General features: G+C 42.2%; 1 protein-coding gene across 7 annotated transcripts; it reads right to left on the bottom strand.

Moving 5' to 3' along the window:
* Positions 1-387: 387 nt before the first annotated feature.
* LOC109864815 (polycomb group RING finger protein 1) lies at positions 388-8,295 on the bottom strand. 7 transcript variants are annotated; one of them, XM_020452781.2, is made up of 9 exons: positions 8,130-8,295; positions 7,240-7,348; positions 5,620-5,772; positions 5,283-5,354; positions 5,092-5,194; positions 2,382-2,427; positions 2,038-2,121; positions 1,642-1,722; positions 388-1,222 (listed from the first exon to the last, which is right to left on the bottom strand). In XM_020452781.2, exons 1-9 carry the CDS (start codon positions 8,214-8,216, stop codon positions 1,172-1,174), a joined length of 786 nt encoding a protein of 261 aa, XP_020308370.1. In that variant the 5' UTR covers positions 8,217-8,295; the 3' UTR covers positions 388-1,171. The 7 variants fall into 7 exon arrangements, with proteins under 7 accessions (XP_020308370.1, XP_031653960.1, XP_020308368.1 ...); XM_031798100.1 differs by having other exon boundaries at positions 7,240-7,345; positions 8,130-8,290; XM_020452779.2 differs by having other exon boundaries at positions 2,038-2,124; positions 8,130-8,283.
* Between the last annotated feature and the right edge of the window lie 12,140 nt (positions 8,296-20,435).

The raw sequence follows: 20,435 nt of genomic DNA, 5'->3' as shown, positions 1-20,435 counted from the left end.
GTAGGTGCTTCTAAGAACAAAAATATTTACCAGAATTTAGAGTTCAGTGTTAGTTTTGCAGTACTCCAATTTGATAATTCCGGACTTGCACCACTGAAACTTCAACTAATAAATTACAATTTTAGTGACAAGCTTTAATTTTCTGGTCTATAAAAGTGTACATACTTTCACTCCATTAATCAAATGCACTAAAGCTTCAATGCTTTTATTTGAGGTTAAATCTTCCATAACTGAGTTGAGACAACATTGCACAGTACCATTGATAGTTGCTTCCATTCCATGTTGACTTCCCATAATTGAACATAGCAACTGTTTTTTTTTGTGTTTTTTTTAATTCCGTGCAAATTTCCACAGATACCTGTAAAAAAAAAAAAAAAACTGTACATGTCAATTTTCAAATATTTATTTTCAAAAATACAAAACAAGCAAAATATGTACACACTATTAAAATAGAATATATTTAATACAAAATATATACAGCTGCTGAGGTCATTAGAAAGGGGGAAGTCCTTGCCTGACATCTCACCCCAAATGTAATTCTGAGGCCGGAAGCAGTGCTTTGTGAGGATTCTGAATGGTCAGCTAGCTAGCAACAATGAAAAGAGTTGCCGTGTGGGGAATCATAGGTGGCTGGTTTCAGCTAGTTTTATCTTGTTCTTGATACCATGTCTTGTTTTGAGGTTTGACTGATTTCATGTCAATGCTAATGGCAAAAATTCACTAGCTAACCAACAACTAATGTATGAAGAGAAGTGCTCATTGTTTATTTAAAACAAATTTGCACATGGAGACTAGTTTACGTGTCAACAATCTAAGCCAACCTTTTCTGTTTTGCCCCATAGTTGCACACACGTCGGTTGCTAAACAACCAATGAGTCTATCGATCGCTACATACGTTCAGTCTGAAACTGCCATCCTTGAAGTTGTTTGTCTGACTTCAAAATGAAGGCCTTTGTACAAAACAAATTCAGTGGTTGGATCATCTTACAAAGAGTAGCAAAATTGATGACATGTAGGCCGGCTCTGGCTCAACCCCTCGGTTTCTGGGACCAATTAGAATGTGTGTGCATTCTAGAAACTGTCGGGGGGGGGGGGCAAACCCAAACTCATGGTGGACAAGAAACATCAGTTGGCCGGAGTGATGTGGATGGGTAGCCAGGCAAGAAAAGTTCTATCTTGTCCTTTTGTCCTTAATAGTGTAGTGAAGGACCAACGGTTGAGCCTGGAATAAGAAACAATTGATTACATGTAATCCTACATTAACATAAATCGAACTAATCAGAAAGAAGCTCCCAAATCAATTATAACCCTGTTACAGGATTTGAGGTAAGTCAAAGTATTTTCTCTTCTCGCACTACAATTCATTATTTGGATTTATGAAGGAATATGTACACTGAGATCAACGTCAGCATGATTTAACTTCTTAAATATGTATGCACTATTTGTCTTAGAAAACTACATTGTTTGGGGGTAAGTAACATGTTTGAATTGAGAGTAAAATTTACATAGACATTGTATAATTTGAAGTCATATTATTTCCTTAAATTCAACAATGCTGTTTCCACCGCAGAATGTCCAAATGGAAAAAGTTCAAGTGTAAAAGAATTCAGTGTGAAATTGTTGGCTCAACTTGGGAGGTACCTTGCCAAACCAGTGAGAGATCCACAGCCGTTTCATGGTCATGTGATCTGGAAGGGACTCATTATTGAACAACATCTGGATCTGTGATGAAATGGAGACCACACAGTGAGGACAAAACATGACAACTGGTCCTGGGTCAACTGTACAAGCGCCCATATGCTCCATTTCCAGTTCTCTGAAACATTCACATACAACTAACCTGTGTATAATATTCAAAGCACTCGACTGAAAAGTTGCACAACAAGGGATTATCTAATAGGCTACACTTTTGTAGTCATAGGACATGGTTCCTGTGTTGTAGTTGGACTGTTTGCAAATAGGTACACTGCACATGTAATGTAAAATGGTGCTGATATGTCCCTCTTAAAATGTTGTCTTCCTAGACAATCAACTGACCTGGTGCTTCTCCACATTCAGTCGATGACACAGCACTTTACGCAGGTGTCTCACCTCAGCTCGGACCGAGCAGCGCACAAACTTCTGCTGCAGACACGAGGCAGAGCAACATTACTACAACTCCAATTCCACACGTGATGCCAAATGATTACAGAATTAAAATGGATATAACCCCAAAAAATGTGGGCAATTCTACTAGGGACTGACAGACACTCAAATTAAATACAATTAAATACAATTGCAAAAGCATTGCTTGTGGAGACCCGATCCAAACAGAACAGACCACTGCAAGTTAAACTAACAGAGACCTCTGGTGGCATAGTGGGGTTCCATTCACGACTTACATGAAGAGTCAGTTTGGTCTTATCTTTTTTTTCAGACAGAGATGAACTGTAGGGACAAGAGAGTACATGATTAAGCATGAAACACTGGGAGGGATTTTAAGGGGCATTTTGAATGGAAAGAATTTCAGGAAACATTTGTGACGGGGTTCTCATTTTAAAATGTGAACTTTACCGGCTATATCTAATAAAAACCCATTTGAATGCCACCGTGTGAAGGTTAAGCTCATTTTTTTTTTAGGAGTGCTCACTGTCAATCAGTGGTGTAGTGGGGGGCATATGCAGGTATAAGCTGTATACCCAGTTATTTTCCAGTGGGTATTGCATATACTCCTTAATCCACAGTGTGTCAAAGTAGTGTAGGTATACGCTGTATCAATGGAACATGATCAGAACGTTTCTTAAAATGTTTATAATTATTTATTCGTTTTAGGCACTGCAATGTGCAGTGCATTCAAAGTTTAGACCCCTTGACTTTCCACATTTTGTTACATTACAGCCTTATTTGCATTTTTTTTTTTATATCCTCAATCTACACACAATACCCCATAATGACAAGGAAAAAACAGAAATACCTTATTTACATAAGCATTCAAACCCTTTGCTATGAGACTCGAAATTGACCTCAGGTGCATCCTGTTTCTAGAACTTGGGAGTCAACATGTGGTAAATGCAATTGATTGAACATGATTTGGAAAGGCACACACACACACACACCTGTCTATATAAGGTCCCACAGTTCATATCAGCGCAAGAACCAAGCCATGGGGTCGAAGGAATTGTCCGTAGAGCTCCGATACAGGATTGTGTCGGGGATCAGATCTGGGGAAGGGTATGAAAATTTCTGGAGCATTGAAGAGCCCCAAGACCACATTGGCCTCCATTCTTAAATGGAAGAAGTTTGGAACCACCGAGACTCTTCCTAGAGTTGGCTGCCCAGACAAACTGAGCAATCGGGGAGAAGGGCCTTGGTCAGGGAGGTGACCAAGAACCTGATGGTCACTGAGAGCTCCAGAGTTCCTCTGTAGAGATGGGAGAAGCTTCCAGAAGGGCAACCATCTCAGCAGCACTCCGCCAATCAGGCCTTTATGGTAGTGGCCAGATAGAAGCCACTCCTCAAAAAAAAGACACTGAAAGGAAGACCACGAATAAGATTCTCTGGTCTGATGAAACCAAGATTGAACTCTTTGGCCTGAATGCCAAGCATGTCTGGAGGAAACCTGGCACCATCCCTACGGTGAAGCATGGGTGGCAGCATCATGCTGTGGGGCCTTTTTTCAGCGGGAGGGACTGGGAGACTAGTCAGGATCGAGATTAACGGAGCAAAGTAGAGACATCCTTGATGAAAAACTACTCCAAAAGTGCTCAGGTCCTCAGACTGGGGCGAAGGTTTACCCTCCAACAGGACAACCCTAAGCACACAGCCAAGAGAACGCAGGAGTGGCTTCGGGACAAGTCTCAATGCCTGTGATTGGTCCAGCCAGAGCCCAGACTTGAACCCGATCAAACATCTCTGGAGAGACCTGAAAATAGCTGTGCAGTGACGCTCCCCATCCAACCGGACAGAGCTTGAGAGGATCTGCAGGGAAGATTGTGAGAAACTCCAAATACAGGTGTACTAAGCTCGTAGCGTCATATCCAAGAAGACCAGAGGCTGTAATCACTGCCAAAGGTGCTTCAACAAAGTACTGAGTTAAGGTCTTAATACTTATGTAAATGTGATTTCACATACACATATATATATATATATATATTTTTTTTTTAAACATTGCAAACATTTCTAAACCTGTTTTTGCCTTGTCATTATGGGTTATTGTGTTTTAATTGGGGAGGGGGGGAATCAATTATACAATAAGGCTGTAACATAAATGTGGAGAAAGTCAAGGGGTCTGAATACTTTCCAAATGCACTGTACACAGAGGTAGGCCTATGTGCAAATGTTACAAAATACAATTTGAAAACACCATTAAAGCGGTTTCATGGGCAGAGATAGAAATATCCCTTTGCTATTTTGAAAGAGGCAAGCTAAAGATAACTATGGTGAGTTGCTAAAATGACTAGGATAATACCTTTGGCTGCTAGACAATGAAAGAAAACCCATAGTACATGAACACATGAAGTCTTCATCAAATAATTGCCTTCACATTTCTATGGTGGGATTTTGGTTATAGGCTACTTTGAAGCAAGGTAAGACATGCCTCAAGAAGTAAAATGTCCAGGTTTCAACAGCATATTGACAAGCCAGCAGGACACATGCATTTTTCATGGTAGGCTATTATAGCTCAAATCATTGTCACCAGTTTGCAAAACATCATAAAATACTTAAACACTTCTGCCCCTGTCACACTGACTCACAGGAAACTCTGCAGGCCGGTACCAGTTGATATGTTAGCGAGAGCTCAAGACAGACAGGCAGAGTACATAGATGATGCGATTGAAAGACAATCTGAACCAATTTCCATGCAGAGCCAATGCAAACAGGATATATTCTAATGTGGCAATGTTTTAATTTGTTGGCCTTTATGCATTTTTATTGGACAATAGCTGACAATTACTGGAAACACTGAGGGGAGGGGGGGGGGGGGGGGGGGGGGGGGGGGTGTAGAACCAAAACTGAATTTAAGCACTAAGTATCAGTGATAATCCACCTGCGGTCTGAGAAGAGACAGTAGGCTACTTACTGTAGTTTTGTCAAGGCATGACAAAATCTTACCTTTGCCTCTCTAGACAAAGCGAGACCTGCTCGTCATATCTGTAGAAGTGGGCCTTGGAATGGTCAAAGCTGGTAAAAGGTAATCCTGTATCTGGTATGGAGTCTAGGGGTGACACACAGATACCATGTAAAAGTAGAAGCTGTAGATTGACAAAACATGACAAAAAACTATTTAAAATCTAAAGGCTTACCTTCCCCAGGCGGTTGGACAACTCTCTCAAGCCCACGCGACTGATAGAATTCCTTTATTCTCTTGTCTTCACCTGTTTATAAAGAACAGAAAATAAGGACCTTAGAAACACTACCACATTAAAAAATATATTTTATCAACCCACGCTAAATTGATAATGTAATGACGCAGGTGTTTAAGTAACGCTGTTACACTAGTTCTCATTGCATGAGAACTTTACAAATGAGATGTGTTAAGAGCGTTTTTCTAAGTAAACAGGAGAAACAAAATCAAACCCTTAAAGTACTATGTAACAAAAATCAGAACAAGTATTATTGTATGAATTTCAATGTACTTACTTTCTTGAAGTCCTGGAACCAGTTTGTAGACAATGTCTTGCATCACTCTATCCAATTTCAGGTTCAGTAAAGGCTGGGTTTCATGGATCTTTATGTTGCACATTGGACAATATTTGCTGGTTTGGAGGTATTTCACGATACAACTTTTACAGACTGAAATAGAAGCAGAAGAGACATTGGCCATTAATGTCCCTGAAAAAGGATGTTATTTTATAGTAACATTAAAATGCACTACACAAACTTGTTTTATTACTATGTACACTAAATGACAAAGTACGTGGACACCTGCTCGTCAAACATTTCATTCCAAAATCATGGGCTTTAATATGGAGTTGGTCCCCCATTTGCTGCTATAATAGCCTCCACTCTTCTGGGAAGGCTTTCCACTAGATGTTGGAACATTGCTGTGGGACTTGCTTCCATTCAGCCTCATGAGCATTAGTGAGGTTGGGCAATTAGGCCTGGCTCACAGTCGGCATTTCAATTCAACCCAAAGTGGACCGACGGGGTTGAGGTCAGGGCAGACCAGTCAAGTTCTTCCACCCTGATCAAAAAAAACATTTCTGTATGGACCTCACTTTGTGCACAGAGGCATTGTTATGCATTAAAGGAAAGGGCCTTCCTCAAACTTGCTACAAAGTAGGAAGTGTAGAATGTCATTGTATGCTGTAGCATTAAGATTTCCCTTCACTGAAACTAAGGGGCCTAGTCCAAACCATGAAAAACAGCCCCAGACCGTTATTCCCCCTCCAACAAACTTTACCGTTGGTACTATGCATTTGAGAAAGTAGTGTTCTCCTGACATCCACCAAACACAGATTTGTCTGCCAGACTACCAGATGGTGAATCTTAATTCATCACTGCAGAGACTGTTTCCACTGCTCCAGAGTCCAACGGGGTCAAACTTTACACCACTCCAGCCGACACTTGGCATTGCGCATGGTGATCTTAGGCTTGCGTGCAGCTGCTCAGCCATAGAAACCCATTTCACATGAAGCTCCCGACGAACAGTTATTGTGCTGATGTTTTTTCTAGAGACAGTTTGGAACTCGGTAGTGAGTGTTACAACTGAGGACAGACGATTTTCACACGCTTCAGCACTTGGCGATCCCATTCTGTGAGTTTGTGTGGCCTACCACTTCATGGCTGACTCGTTGTTGCTCCTAGACATTTCCACTTCACAATAACAGCACTTAGTTGCCCAGAGCAGCTCTAGCACAGCAGAAATTTGAGTAACTGACTTGTTGGAAAGGTAGCATCCTATAACCATGCCATGTTGAAAGTCACTGAGCTCTTCAGTAAGGCCATTCTACTGCCAATGTTTGTCTATAGAGATTGCATGGCTGTGTGCTCGATTTTATACACCTGTCAGCAACAGTTGTGACTGAAATTACAGAATCCACACACTATATATACACACGAAAGTATACTGCACTTTTGAAGCTAGAAACATAAGTATTAAGCTGCACTTGTAAATCTGTGTACAAGACCAACAAACTTTGATTTGTACGCCTTCACAGGCAATAAGTAGGCTAGTCCACAAGTCTATGAAAGTTAGCCTATTTCTTAGAGGTAACTTCATAAACCAAAACATAGAACACACAGGCTAGGCCCACTTACATGTATGCAGACACTCGGTAATAGTTGTGGCATCGATGAAGTACCCAGCACAGAGATAGCACACTATGTGCTCGTTCAGGTCTTTGATCTTCAACTTCACTTCCTCCTGCAACAATATTAAGTTGCTATTGAAATCTCAAGAATATAAAGTATCCCATGCAGTTTCGTTACATTGTTACTACTTGGTGTAAAGTTGTTAAAACATATTAAAAAAAAAAAAAAAAATAGCAGAATGACGATATTCTAGGGGAGCCTGGTGAGTTCATTGTCGATTGCGCGTGCACTTTTCCACTACTTAGAGCAGGTGGGTGTGTCAGGTGACTGCAACATTGTACCTAGTTATGATTGCTAACACAATGGCAAATAACAGTGTAGCATCTAGCTTTAAGTTATATCTTTATAAAAAGTTATAGTTAGCAACCCAGTACGCTACACACGTAATTGCAAATATTGGACACAGGTAAGACAGTCACTTACAAGCAAGGTTTGACAAGCCCGTCACGAGAAGCTAGCTAGCCTAGCAAACACAATTAGCTGCTACTAGTTAAGTGTAAAAACTTCAAACATCACTGTCAAAATATTTTATCCATGCAAAACGCACATTAGTATTTTAACAAACAATGCACCGCGTTTCTGGTGTAAAACGGGGGGAATGGGTCGTTTGAACGGTACACATTTGCACGAATTACCTGCATTAGCTGCCCAGAACAACAACACGGGTAGACTTCCGCACACATGGTAGGCAGCTCTCTCTCCATCACTTAGGGACGGGAGAAAGCGCTCGCATTGCTGCCTTTCCTTGTCGTAACTAGTTATGCGGCTAGATCCAGCCCTGATCAACTCAAACAATTCTCACTGGTCTATAGAGTCCGAAATTAATTGGTACCTACCTCATTTCGTAACGGGTCGAGCTTATATACGGACTGGAGTTGATTTCTTAGCCGCATAGCTATCGCCATTGGCCCTTGCTCCGCCATCTTTGGGAATTATTCGTATTTCCGGGTGGAAGGAGTGTTCAAGAGCATGCTCCAAGTCCGTTCTGTGGCTGAATTTCAATCATCTTTCATCGTGCCCTGCCCTCTAACCCTTCACTCGCTTCCTACTCTGTTTTCTCACTCGCTTCCTACTCAAAACTCACCATCAAACGTCAGTGACGTTTTTATGTGTTAAGTATTTTAAATAATAACACCTCGAAAAATACTAAACTAAAAGCAGAACACAAATTACAGAACGGTGAGTCCTGTTACTCCTCTTGCATTTCTTAGCATACAGCTTCTCATGATGGGTTGGAAAAGCTGCGTGTCGATTGCTATACTACTTTCAACAATAAATCATATTTGCATGGAGAAATTAAGTAGGCCTACTAGTGACACCACTGGCACCTTCTATGACATAAGATGTCACTGTTGGGCTCACACACAGAAAAGTTTTTGAATAGCCTTGAATGGTAGGCTCTGTGCTACCAGTCTCTTGTCAGTAGATGGCACTGGAAGCATACGACTCAATATTGTTAAGACAACAGCAACATTTATTGGGTAAGAAATTGTCCGTATAAATTGTTTTTCACGTTAGTTGTTGGCCAACATCTTAGTTTGGAGATTGCAATCACCACTACGGTTATAGAGCATAGGCTACTCATCCACAGGGGTAGGCTACACTGTGTGACATATTTAGAAGAGATGGTGTTCCCAGTAACAACAGTCCTAGTTATAAAACTATATCAATTATGTCCTTAAATTTAACCAATTTTCCCTTAGGTGAATCTTTAGAGATCACCACTACATATTGCCTTTTAAAAGATGTCATTTGTACCATATGAAAAGATATTGTATGGTCACTTTGAGCGCAGGTTTGCTGTGACAAGTTTCAGAGAAGTAGCATCTATAAAATAAAAACAAAATGTAAGTTAACTTTTGAGTCACTCCTTCATTGATGGAAAGTGCTCTGGGCTGTCTTGAACGTGTATTTAGAATTTGTAGTGAAATCCCCCAGTGGCTTTCTATCTGTCCTCCACCCAAATGTTGTCTTGAACAAAAGCTCATGTCTCACCCTTTGTAATATGTCAATGTCGCACTCATTCAAAATATGTGGCACATTGTCTCCCACTCCATGGTAAAGCACCTTGTTTGGTAAGCCAATGGAATATACGCATACAGTGTCTTTTGCACCCCATTTGGTGCAATGGCAAAAAACTGTAGGCCTAATAGGTGCAATTAATTGATTCTGGGAATATGTAAATGATTTACACATAACACGTTTTACGTTTACAGAGGAATTTTACTGAAGGTTTAAAAAGGCTTCTAAAGTTAGAATTTTACAATGCAGAATAAAAGAGCAATAACAGAAATAAAGAGTAATAAAATATATAGCTCCGTTATTGTGTATTTTATTCCTCTTGTGTTACTATTATTATTATTTTTTAACTGCATCGTTGGGAAGAGTTCGCAAGCAAGAATTTCAAGGTTAAGTACACCTGTTGTATTTGGCACATGTGACAAATACTATTTTATTTGCAGAGGCCCACTCACATCATATAACAGAGATACCTGTCTAAAACTGTGTTCTGGACCTGAAAAGGAAAGACGAGTATCCACCAGATCCAGATTTGATCCTGTCAATCTAAATTGGGAGATGGCAAGAAGAGGACAAGCGATACTTAATTCTTGGCAGCCCTATGTGGTTGAAAAGCCGTCGTGATCAGCCTCGCTTCACTGAGCCTTTATAGTCAACCTTGTGTCCCCACTGTCTGCCGTTCCCTCTTGCTGTGTAATGTCTTATCTATGAGGCCTGCTAGGTCAGTGCTTATCTGATTGACAGAGCTTTTGACTCCATGCAATATCCAAATGACCTGAGGGCCCGGAGACAGGAGATCACAGTATGGCAAAACACGTCAGCCAGGAGAGAGAGGGATGGGAAGAGAGAGAGAGAGGGAGATGTCAGAGAGGGCGCACTGAGCCTTTCATTTATTCTCATTACCTCACATAGGACATGGACAATGGGGCCCTTTTTTTCTTGGACAGTCTGTAAATCCGCTTGACTTCTCAGCCCTTTTATTTGAAATTATGAGTTTCAAACACCTGCCAGGCAAGACGGAGAGGTCCAAAGATTAAACACCATCCATATAAGTGGACCGTGTGTAACATGTCACCCGACAATTTGCATAGCACGAAATAATAGATAATAAATAGGTTTATAGACAAATCTCTTGGTTAGAAAATCCAGACTATAGTTGTCAGGAAATACAGTGCACCTTTATTTCTGATTTGACATATGAAACGGCTAGTTCAGGTGTGCACTGTAGTAAGGCATTGGCTCAGAAAGAGGAAACATGTTTGTTGTTGAAATAGCACTAGAACATAGCCTGCAGCACATCGTTGAGTGTGGTCTCGTCTCCCAATTGAATATTTGCTTAAAATTAGTATCGTGGAATGTCAACGTCCTCATCAAAGCAGGAAAGAATCCTCCAACGTTGCACACTGAATCAATTGACTGACATCCAATAACTGATAAAGACCCAGTCCTGGACAGCCTGTGCCAAAAACAGCCAAACAAACATTCTGCGGGGGAATCTGCGCTCTGCCATGCCAAAACGAGGCCCCATCCCATCCCAACCGGGGCACATAGTTTTTTTTATTTGATCCCGGCCCTCTCGGAGCAATCAGAGCATGCAGGGGTGGGCGTGGCTTTTGTCTCCGCTGCTCCCCGCAATTGGCCGCCAAGTGGCAAGCTAATGGTGAACGCCCCCAGGCAGCGCTCCAAAGCCCCCAGGCAGCACTCCAAAGGCTGTTTTTGAAGTGGAGGGCAGAATGGATGATGTAGTTCAAGGCCCTTTAGGCCTCCCTGGCAGGAAACCCACAGCACGTTGTCTACTACGTACTCTTAGAACATACATGCTCTTTTGGTGGGTATATATAGCCTATTAGCTCATTGGTCAACCAAGCTGGACTGAGTAGTCATATCTGATTGTAATCCTTGACAAGCATCCCCAAAGTTCCAGGTAGGTGGATGAGTGTGTGTGCAAGTGTGTGAATTTAGTGAGTGAATGAGTGAGTGAGTAACTTTCTGCCACTGAGTCCCAAGGGACCAGTGGACTTGCTAAACTTCAAACAAGCCTATAGAAAGGTTGGTAGTTCAGCACCAAAACCAAAGTGTGTGCAACTATGGGGCAAAACAGACAGGGTTGGCTTAGATGGTTGACAACATGTAAACTATATATTGAAAACATAAATACATTTGCACATTGAGAACTTGTTGTCTCTCAAATACATCGTTACAGGGGTTGGTTAGCTAGCTAGCTAGCAAATTTGAGCCATATTAGCATTGACATGAAATCAGTCCAAACATCTGAAAACAAGACATGGTATTAAGAACAAGATGAAACTAGCTGAAACCAGCCACCTATGATTCCCCACATGGCAGCTTCTGGTCATTCATGTTAGCTAACTGACCGCTCAGAATCATAACAAAGCACTATTTCCGGACCCATCGATGTGCACGCATCATTTTCATGACGGTGTCAGCTAACCTGTCTATTGGCCGTGTGTTTGTTAGTTTTCTTTCTAGTGGAGGACCTAGTGGGAGGACCTAGTAGAGAACCCAGTGGAAGATCTAGTGGAGGACCTAGTGGAGGACCTAGTAGAGGACCTAGTGGAAGATCTAGTGGAGGACCTAGTGGGAGGACCTAGTAGAGGACCTAGTGGAGGACCTAGTAGAGGACCTAGTGGGAGGACCTAGTAGAGGACCAGCAACACTTTGCCATTGTTTTCTGATTTCTCTGGCTCGTGTGTGAAACCCCAGAACTCCCCAAATCTCTTTTTCCCTCTTCGTCATCTTTCCCTTCTGGGCTTGTCTTACCTCCCTTACATGAAGGGAGTAGGTTGTCTCTCACAATCAGGTCTTGATAAGGTGATTTGTTACATGTGCCCATAGTTCATCAACAATTCCTCGTCGAACAGAATTCCACCCCTGCGGTGCGAACGTCTCAAACGCATTTCTCCACGGTTATCTGGGAGCGTTGTGCTTGTTGACCATCTAAGGTATTGTAGCATTTCAACAGGTGTTATGCTATAATAATCATGTCATGGTGAAAGTTTGGTATTTATAGTAAATATCACATCAATGCCCTTCGTGTCTAGCCTGCACTAGACTTGGCCACCACTACATACCTCCACAGAGGACTCCTAACATCACCTCTCTTTCGTAAAACCCCAAAAGGAACAGGCATCACACTTCCCATCTGCTGTATCTCCACACGGAGAACCATCTCAATTACCCCACACCCATCTTATCTTCACAGACATTTAAGAGGATGGGGGGCCGAGGGAAAACATGCTCGACACAGAACCTGAGGGAGCAGCAGCCAAATGCCAGGCAGCATGCAGGTTGAGCAGAACACGGTTACTCACCTAGCCCAATTACGTTGCGCTGACGCGTCCAGATAATCGGCACATCAAAGCGTGCAGAATCACAGAGATGCCCCCCCCCCAAAAAAAATGTTGGGAGCTTGGCTAAGAGATAACGGCAGTCCTTTGATGCTGCATGAGCCAGTAGCTGTAGCCTAGCACATTATTTTCTTTATGGCCTCCCGTAAAGAACTTTGATGGGGTTTACAAAAAAAAGGGCCCTTATTGCCTGCACTGTGTCAATAATGGAATTGTTTTGGAGACATGTATTCTCTCTGTCTCATCTTCTCTCTAGTCCCTACATGCAGGCTGTCTTTCATCTTGTTTCAGTATCTCCTTCCGTAGCATGCGACTGGCTGCTGAGAGCCATCGCCGGCCCTGCCACTTAAAACTCCTTAAGGAGAAAATACAATTTCCCATCACTCTTTGTGTTTTCCAGTATGCACACTTCTAATTCCATTAAAGGTGTGCATCCTTCTTGCTCCCTGATTTCCGTCATTCTCATTGTTCGTGTCACTTCATTCACATTCAGACTCGATTATTGATATTGACAATGCAATAAATCAACCTTAGAGTCATAGAAGTTAATAAACATAAACACACATTTACTTCTTTATTTATTTTACTCAAGGGTGAGCAAGCCGATTTGCCCATTAATCTCAATAGCTTCATGACAGCATAGTCCAATTTAAATTCTGCTCTCAAATGCATGGACAGGTGTTGTAAGATGGACCTGACCGCTGTGTCTTCCCCACCACACCACAGTGCAAAATGAAGAAATCGTTAGAGCCTTTTATAACTGTTCTGGCAAAAAAAGCAGCCACTTGAAATAATGACAGGGAATCACAGGCTAAGTGGTGGGAGATCAAAAGCAGGCATTCTTGGGTAATCTGGTGGTGTTGCAAATCTTGGGTAATCTGGCTGCCTTGTCCCCACTGTTTGACATCTATTTACTGTATGAAAGGGAATGGTGCCATCAATTATGGCCCCGCAGTGCTTTTGTTTACTTTTGCCCAGGCCTGAGTGCGGGGCCTGCTTTTGTGAACTATAGATCCCCTTGTTTGCTCTTCGCAGGCAGAGGTGTGTGCCTCTGCGTGCTCTGCTCGCCCTTGGCTTTATGGTGGGGGCTTGCGGGGGTATGGGGGGCTTCCTGTGGTATGGGAAGAAAGGAGATTAGGGCTAGAGATTCGACTAGCGAGACAGACTATTTGTTCTGCATTTAAATGTGAAAACGGAGGGCTTTGCTCACCTACGACTCACACACCTTGCTGTTTGGGTGTCTGGTGTTATTATAGTGGGATCTCTGACAACTAAACACACAAAGTGGGTACTTTAGATAACAATTGACAGTGTGTATATATTTAAGACAATATTTCTAGTTTGTCTTCTCCCCAGTCATAAATCTATCAAATCTACCACGACCACAAGGCTCTCCGGAGGGTGGTGCGGTCTGCACAACGCATCACCGGAGGCAAACTACCTGCCCTCCATAACACCTACAGCGCCCAATGTCACAGGAAGGGAAAAAAGATCCTCAAGGACATCAACCACCCGAGCTACTGCCTGTTCACACCGCTAACATCCAGAAGGCGAGGTCAGTACAGGTGCATCAAAGCTGGGACCGAGAGACTGAAAAACAGCTTCTATCTCAAGGCCATCAGACTGCTAAACAGTAATCACTAACTCAGAGAGACTGCTGCCTACATTGAGACCCAATCACTGGCCACTTTAATAAATGTATCACTAGTCACTTAAAACAAAGCCACTCTAAATAATGGCACTTTAATAATGTTTACATATCTTACATTACTCATAATTCCATGTATGTACTTTTTTAAAATACCATATACTGCACCTTGCCTATGCCGCTCAGCCATCGTTCATCCATTTACTTACATGTACATATTCTCATTCACCCCTTTAGATATGTGTGTTTTAGGTAGTTGTTTAGGAATTGTTAGATTACTTATTAGATATTACTGCACTGTAGGAACTAGAAGCACAAGCATTTCGCTACATTCGCATTAACATCTGCTAACCATGTGTATGTGACAAATTATCATTTGATTTGATTTGATTTATACGATTTTAATACAGACAAACAAGATAGAAGGCATGGCAATGAGGCATGTGAAAAAAAAGTTTCAAAAAAACAATTTGCTATTGCTCAAAGCCTATTTGATCCAAAGAAGAAAGCAGGAATTTGTACTTGCGGGCTGGATCTTTGTTCTGTGTGTGCATGTGCAGCGTGGCTTGGCACCGAGCTAGAATGGTGGAACACTGGAGAGGACAACCTGTGCGCAACAGTGGCCAAATTTACGAGCTAATGGAGAACTTGTGAGTCAAGAGCCTTTAATATCCTGATAGGTGGGTGGATCAAAGTTATGATCTGATTAAAGGGACCAGGACAAAAGGAGGCTGGTAAATATTTGGACAATGGATTCTTTCAGAAGCTTGCCTTGGTTGTTTTTTTTGTTCTTGGACAGGAGTTATAGTACCCTATATTATGATGAGGTAAGAGATATGATTAAAATGCTTCATAGTGCAGACCCTGGAGCATTGTGCTTTGTGGCATTTTCAGAATTTCTCTCTAAAGTTAGCCATTCAGTTTGAAGGTATTATTTGAAACGTTTTTACTACTACTGTTATGAAGAGGCAAGGTAAAGAAGATGATGCCAAGATTGCATCATAGTGACCACCAGGGTTTAGTCAAAACATCCCACCCCCTCTCCCATACCTCCCAGACTCTCATCCTCTCATCCTCTGATTTGTTTCTAATGATCACCTCCCTTGAGTCTGTCCAAGTTCCCCCAACACACACACACCCGTCCCATGTGTGCAATTTCTGGCCCGAGAAGAAGCATCGGAGCAGCCTAGGGGCTCTCTGCTCTCCCTGCCCCGGCCACAGAGATGATGAGGTAATCTGATGCAACCTCATTTTCCCTTAAATTGCACCTCTGATCAGCGCAGTGTTTCCTGCCACAATTAGACTGACCCCAAGTCCTCATCAGAAACGACTGAGGGGAAAATGTCGAACAAAGACCACTTAGGCTAAAGAGAAGAGAGTTTAGTCGAAAGAGAGGCTTTCTTAAAAATGATCTCCCATCAAGTCTTGGGGCTCTCCTTTTCATGTCACCTTCTCTGGGCTGATTGCAGGAGGACTGAGGTCCGGCTCCATGTAGTGGAGATTTGAAGATGTGTGTGGTTGATCTGGAGGGTGTATGAACACAATGACGTCATGGCCATAGGGGGAACATAGGCACGTGCCCAACCTCATAACTAGCTACCAGGGGGGGGGGGGGGGGGGCTTGGATAGTTGAGTGGGTGGATTGTGTTTTAAAATGCAATAAAACTTTTTGGGGAAAAAAGAGTGACTGAATTCAGCCAATCGATGAAAGAGGCTGAAAAATGTGATTGCCGTAAGAAGTCTCCTTTTTCTATATTCTATTCATGTTCTTCAATTAACTGCACGATCACTAATAAAAACAGTAACATTTTCCCCATATTGGAATGGGGATCAACTGCAGAAGCCTTGTTCTTTGCACTGAAGAAGACACCATGAAGACTGTGACCAGATTGACTAAGACTGGACTTTGATCAAACACAAACTGCTGAAAAGTTCACATAGTTTATGGACTAGTAAAAGTTTATTCTAAAGCTTTTATCAGTTAATGGCTGTAATGACAGGATGGCTGTAATGACAGTTGCATATTTCTGCAAGAGGGAACAAATCATCACTAAGACATCAAGCATTGTCATTTCTGCCTGTAAATGAAAAGTGCTATACAAATAAAAATGTATTATTACGGGTTACAAATGGTAAATTACCACATATATGGAAGTAAACTTGAAACAATTGCTTTTTTCTTGACTTTTTTAAAACTTTATTCACATAGCGAACAATTTGCTGTAAATAATCCAAATACCTCAGTGTGATAAACTGTGGTCTGTCGTCTGAGGTGTGCCTTTCCCAATGCATGGATTTTCACATTTATCTGCTGAGCGGCTCAATCAGTCATAGCAATGTGTGAAGAGCACAGCGCCCGTGGAGATAGGGGTCTATATATCAAGAGACAGATTTGTGGTGATGTGAGGAACTTGTGGTGTTTAACCAATTAGAGCATAGTGTCTAGGACGGGGCTTTGAGGAGATAACAGTGTCTAAGGCAGTTGAAAGAGCCCAGTGAGCTCCATATCTCTATTGCTGTAGGGTAGTATGACTCCTAGAGTTAGATATGACCTTAAAATATCGCCCAGCCTAGCAGGAAACCTCAATAGTAGTAAATCAAATAAGTGCATCTTTAATGATTACTCATTGAAAACCAAACATTTAGATTTTAATCGATGCATGCATTTTCTCTGCACAGCGGAAATGTTATTTTTGCGCAATGCTGTGCAGTGTTCAATTGAATTCCATCCCTCTGGTGATGCAACTGAAAGACACTTGTGGCTTAGTTTACTGGATGAAAAAGCAGCGGTGCCACTCCCCATACAAATAAACAACGGATTGACATGTCTGAGAAAATATACTAATTACAAGAGCTGAACACACACACACCCACACACTCTGAGGACATCATGTACCTGCTCCTGTTCTTTGACTAGGGTGCAGGACAGAAACAGTGCAGGTACAGTGGGGCAAAAAAGTATTTAGTCAGCCACCAATTGTGCAAGTTCTCCCACTTAAAAAGATGAGAGAGGCCTGTAATTTTCATCATAGGTACACTTCAACTATGACAGACAAAATGAGAAAAAGAAATCTGAAAATCACGTTTTTTAATGAATTTATTTGCAAATTACGGTGGAAAATAAGTACTTGGTCAATAACAAAAGTTTATCTCAATACTTTGTTATATACCCTTTGTTGGCAATGACAGAGGTCAAACATTTTCTGTAAGTCTTCACAAGGTTTTCACACACTGTTGCTGGTATTTTGGCCCATTCCTCCATGCAGATCTCCTCTAGAGCAGTGATGTTTTGGGGCTGTTGCTGGGCAACATGGACTTTCAACTCCCTCCAAAGATTTTCTATGGGGTTGAGATATGGAGACTGGCTAGGCCACTCCAGGACCTTGAAATGCTTCTTACGAAGCCACTCCTTCGTTGCCCGGGCGGTGTGTTTGGGATCATTGTCATGCTTAAAGACCCAGCTAAGTTTAATCTTCAATGCCCTTGCTGATGGAAGGAGGCACTGCAGGATTTGAGTCCCTGGCGGCGTAGTGTGTTACTGATGGTATGCTTTGTTACTTTGGTCCCAGCTCTCTGCAGGTCATTCACTAGGTCCCCCCGTGTGGTTCTGGGATTTTTGCTCACCGTTCTTGTGATCATTTTGACCCCACGGGGTGAGATCTTGCGTGGAGCCCCAGATCGAGGGAGATTATCAGTGGTCTTGTATGTCTTCCATTTCCTAATAATTGCTCCCACAGTTGATTTCTTCAAACCAAGCTGCTTACCTATTGCAGATTCAGTCTTCCCAGCCTGGTGCAGGTCTACAATTTTGTTTCTGGTGTCCTTTGACAGCTCTTTGGTCTTGGCCATAGTGGAGTTTGGAGTGTGACTGTTTGAGGTTGTGGACAGGTGTCTTTTATACTGATAACAAGTTCAAACAGGTGCCATTAATACAGGTAACGAGTGGAGGACAGAGGAGCCTCTTACAGAAGAAGTTACAGGTCTGTGAGAGCCAGAAATCTTGCTTGTTTGTAGGTGACCAAATACTTATTTTCCACCATAATTTGCAAATAAATTCATAAAAAATCCTACAATGTGATTTTCTGGATTTTGTTTCTCATTTGTCTGTCATAGTTGAAGTGTACCTCTGATGGAAATTACAGGCCTCTCTCATCATTTTAAGTGGGAGAACTTGCACAATTGGTGGCTGACTAAATACTTTTTTTGCCCCATTGCATCAGCTACAGCGGTCTGCTGATTATCATTATGATCATCACAGTGGACTTGGGCAGAGACACTCCTTCGTGTGGGGCCCGGGGTAGGATACTAAGCTCATTCATCACCTACATGCAGAACCCTCACACTGTAAATGGAACTCGGTCATATTTAATTTGCGCAGCGCTCAAGGCCAAATGGCTCCCACTCGAGCCAGTTTGATACATGAGTGTCTGTGTGTTCCAGACACATGTACCCTTCCTATCAAATCAAATCAAGCTGTATTTATAAAGCACGTTTCAGACACAGAATGCAACGCAATGTTCTTCACTGCAAAAAAAAACAAATAAAAAACAATGAAACAAGCTAATTGGAAATGTAATGGTTGGAATTTTAAATCAGTGAGTGTTTCTCTAGTGCTCCACCCGTTAAGGAGACAGGGAAGAAGAAACCCATTTTTAACACGAGTCTAATTCCGGGGGTTTTAGTGTTGGCTGGCGGTGGTGATGATAACAGTAACTTTTGAGTTATGAATAGTCTCATGTTCTCTGAAAATCTGCTACAGATCTTCTATATGGGTGTATTTTTTATGTTTTATGAACAAGTTGTACACAACCTGGTTCTAGATAATCCTATAGACTTTCAGTTGGACTCAATGGAATATAACATATTCTCTTGTAGATGTAGATGTTAGTAATGTCATAATGGATACAACACAGGAAATGGCTCTGTGCACTGGGCTTTCTCAATAGAAATGTTTAAGTGATATGGAATTGGTTCACTCTTCACCAGCAGGTGGCAATGCAAAGTAATAGCTTGCAGTTCATATATATATATATATAACTCAGTAACAACAACAAAAACGTCCTCTCACTGTCAACTGTTTATTTTCAGCCATGTGTATTTTGTCCCCTTTGTTCAGTTTATTTTAACATGTGTAAATGTTTGTATGAACATAACAAGATTCAACAACTGAGACATGAACTGAACAAGTTCCACAGACATGTGACTAACAGAAATTGAATAATGTGTCCCTGAACAAAGGGGGGGGGTCAAAATCAAAAGTAACAGTCAGTATTTGGTGTGCCACCAGCTGCATTAAGTACTGCTGTGCATCTCCTCCTCGTGTACTGCACCAGATTTGCCAGTTCTTGCTGTGAGATGTTACCCCACTCTTCCACCAAGTCACCTGCAAGTTCCCAGACATTTCTGGGGGGAATGGCCCTAGCTCTCACCCTCCGATCCAACAGGTCCCAGACGTGCTCAATGGGATTGAGATCCGGGCTCTTCGCTGGCCATGGCAGAACACTGACATTCCTGTCTTGCAGCAAATCACGCACAGAACGAGCAGTATGGCGGGTGGCATTGTCATGCTGAAGGTTCATGTCAGGATGAGCCTGCAGGAAAGGTACCACATGAGGGAGGAGGATGTCTTCCCTGTAATGCACAGCGTTGAGATTGCCTGCAATGACAACAAGCTCAGTCCAATGATGCTGTGACACACCGCTCCAGACCATGACGACCCAGAGTACAGGACTGTGTAACGCTCATTCCTTCGATGATAAACGCAATTCCGACCATCACCTCTGGTGAGACAAAACCTGCTTCTCAACAGTTTTCATCCCCAAGCCATAAGACTCCTGAACAGGTAACCAATGGTTACCCGGACTATTTGCATTGTGTGCCCCCCCCCAACCCCTCTTACGCTGCTGCTACTCTCTGTTTATCATATATGCATAGTCACTTTAACTATGCATTCATGTACATTCTACCTAAATTGGCCCGACCAACCAGTGCTCTCGCACATTGACTAACCGGGCTATCTGCATTGTATCCCACCACCCGCCAACCCCTCTTTTTACGCTTCTGCTCCTCTCTGTTCATCATATATGCACAGTCACTTTAACGATATC

The sequence above is a fragment of the Oncorhynchus kisutch genome, linkage group LG19 (genome assembly GCF_002021735.2).
Source record: "Oncorhynchus kisutch isolate 150728-3 linkage group LG19, Okis_V2, whole genome shotgun sequence".
Classification (NCBI taxonomy): domain Eukaryota; kingdom Metazoa; phylum Chordata; class Actinopteri; order Salmoniformes; family Salmonidae; genus Oncorhynchus; species Oncorhynchus kisutch.
Note: the sequence above shows the minus strand (reverse complement) of the source record. Positions and strands in the feature narration are given on the sequence as shown.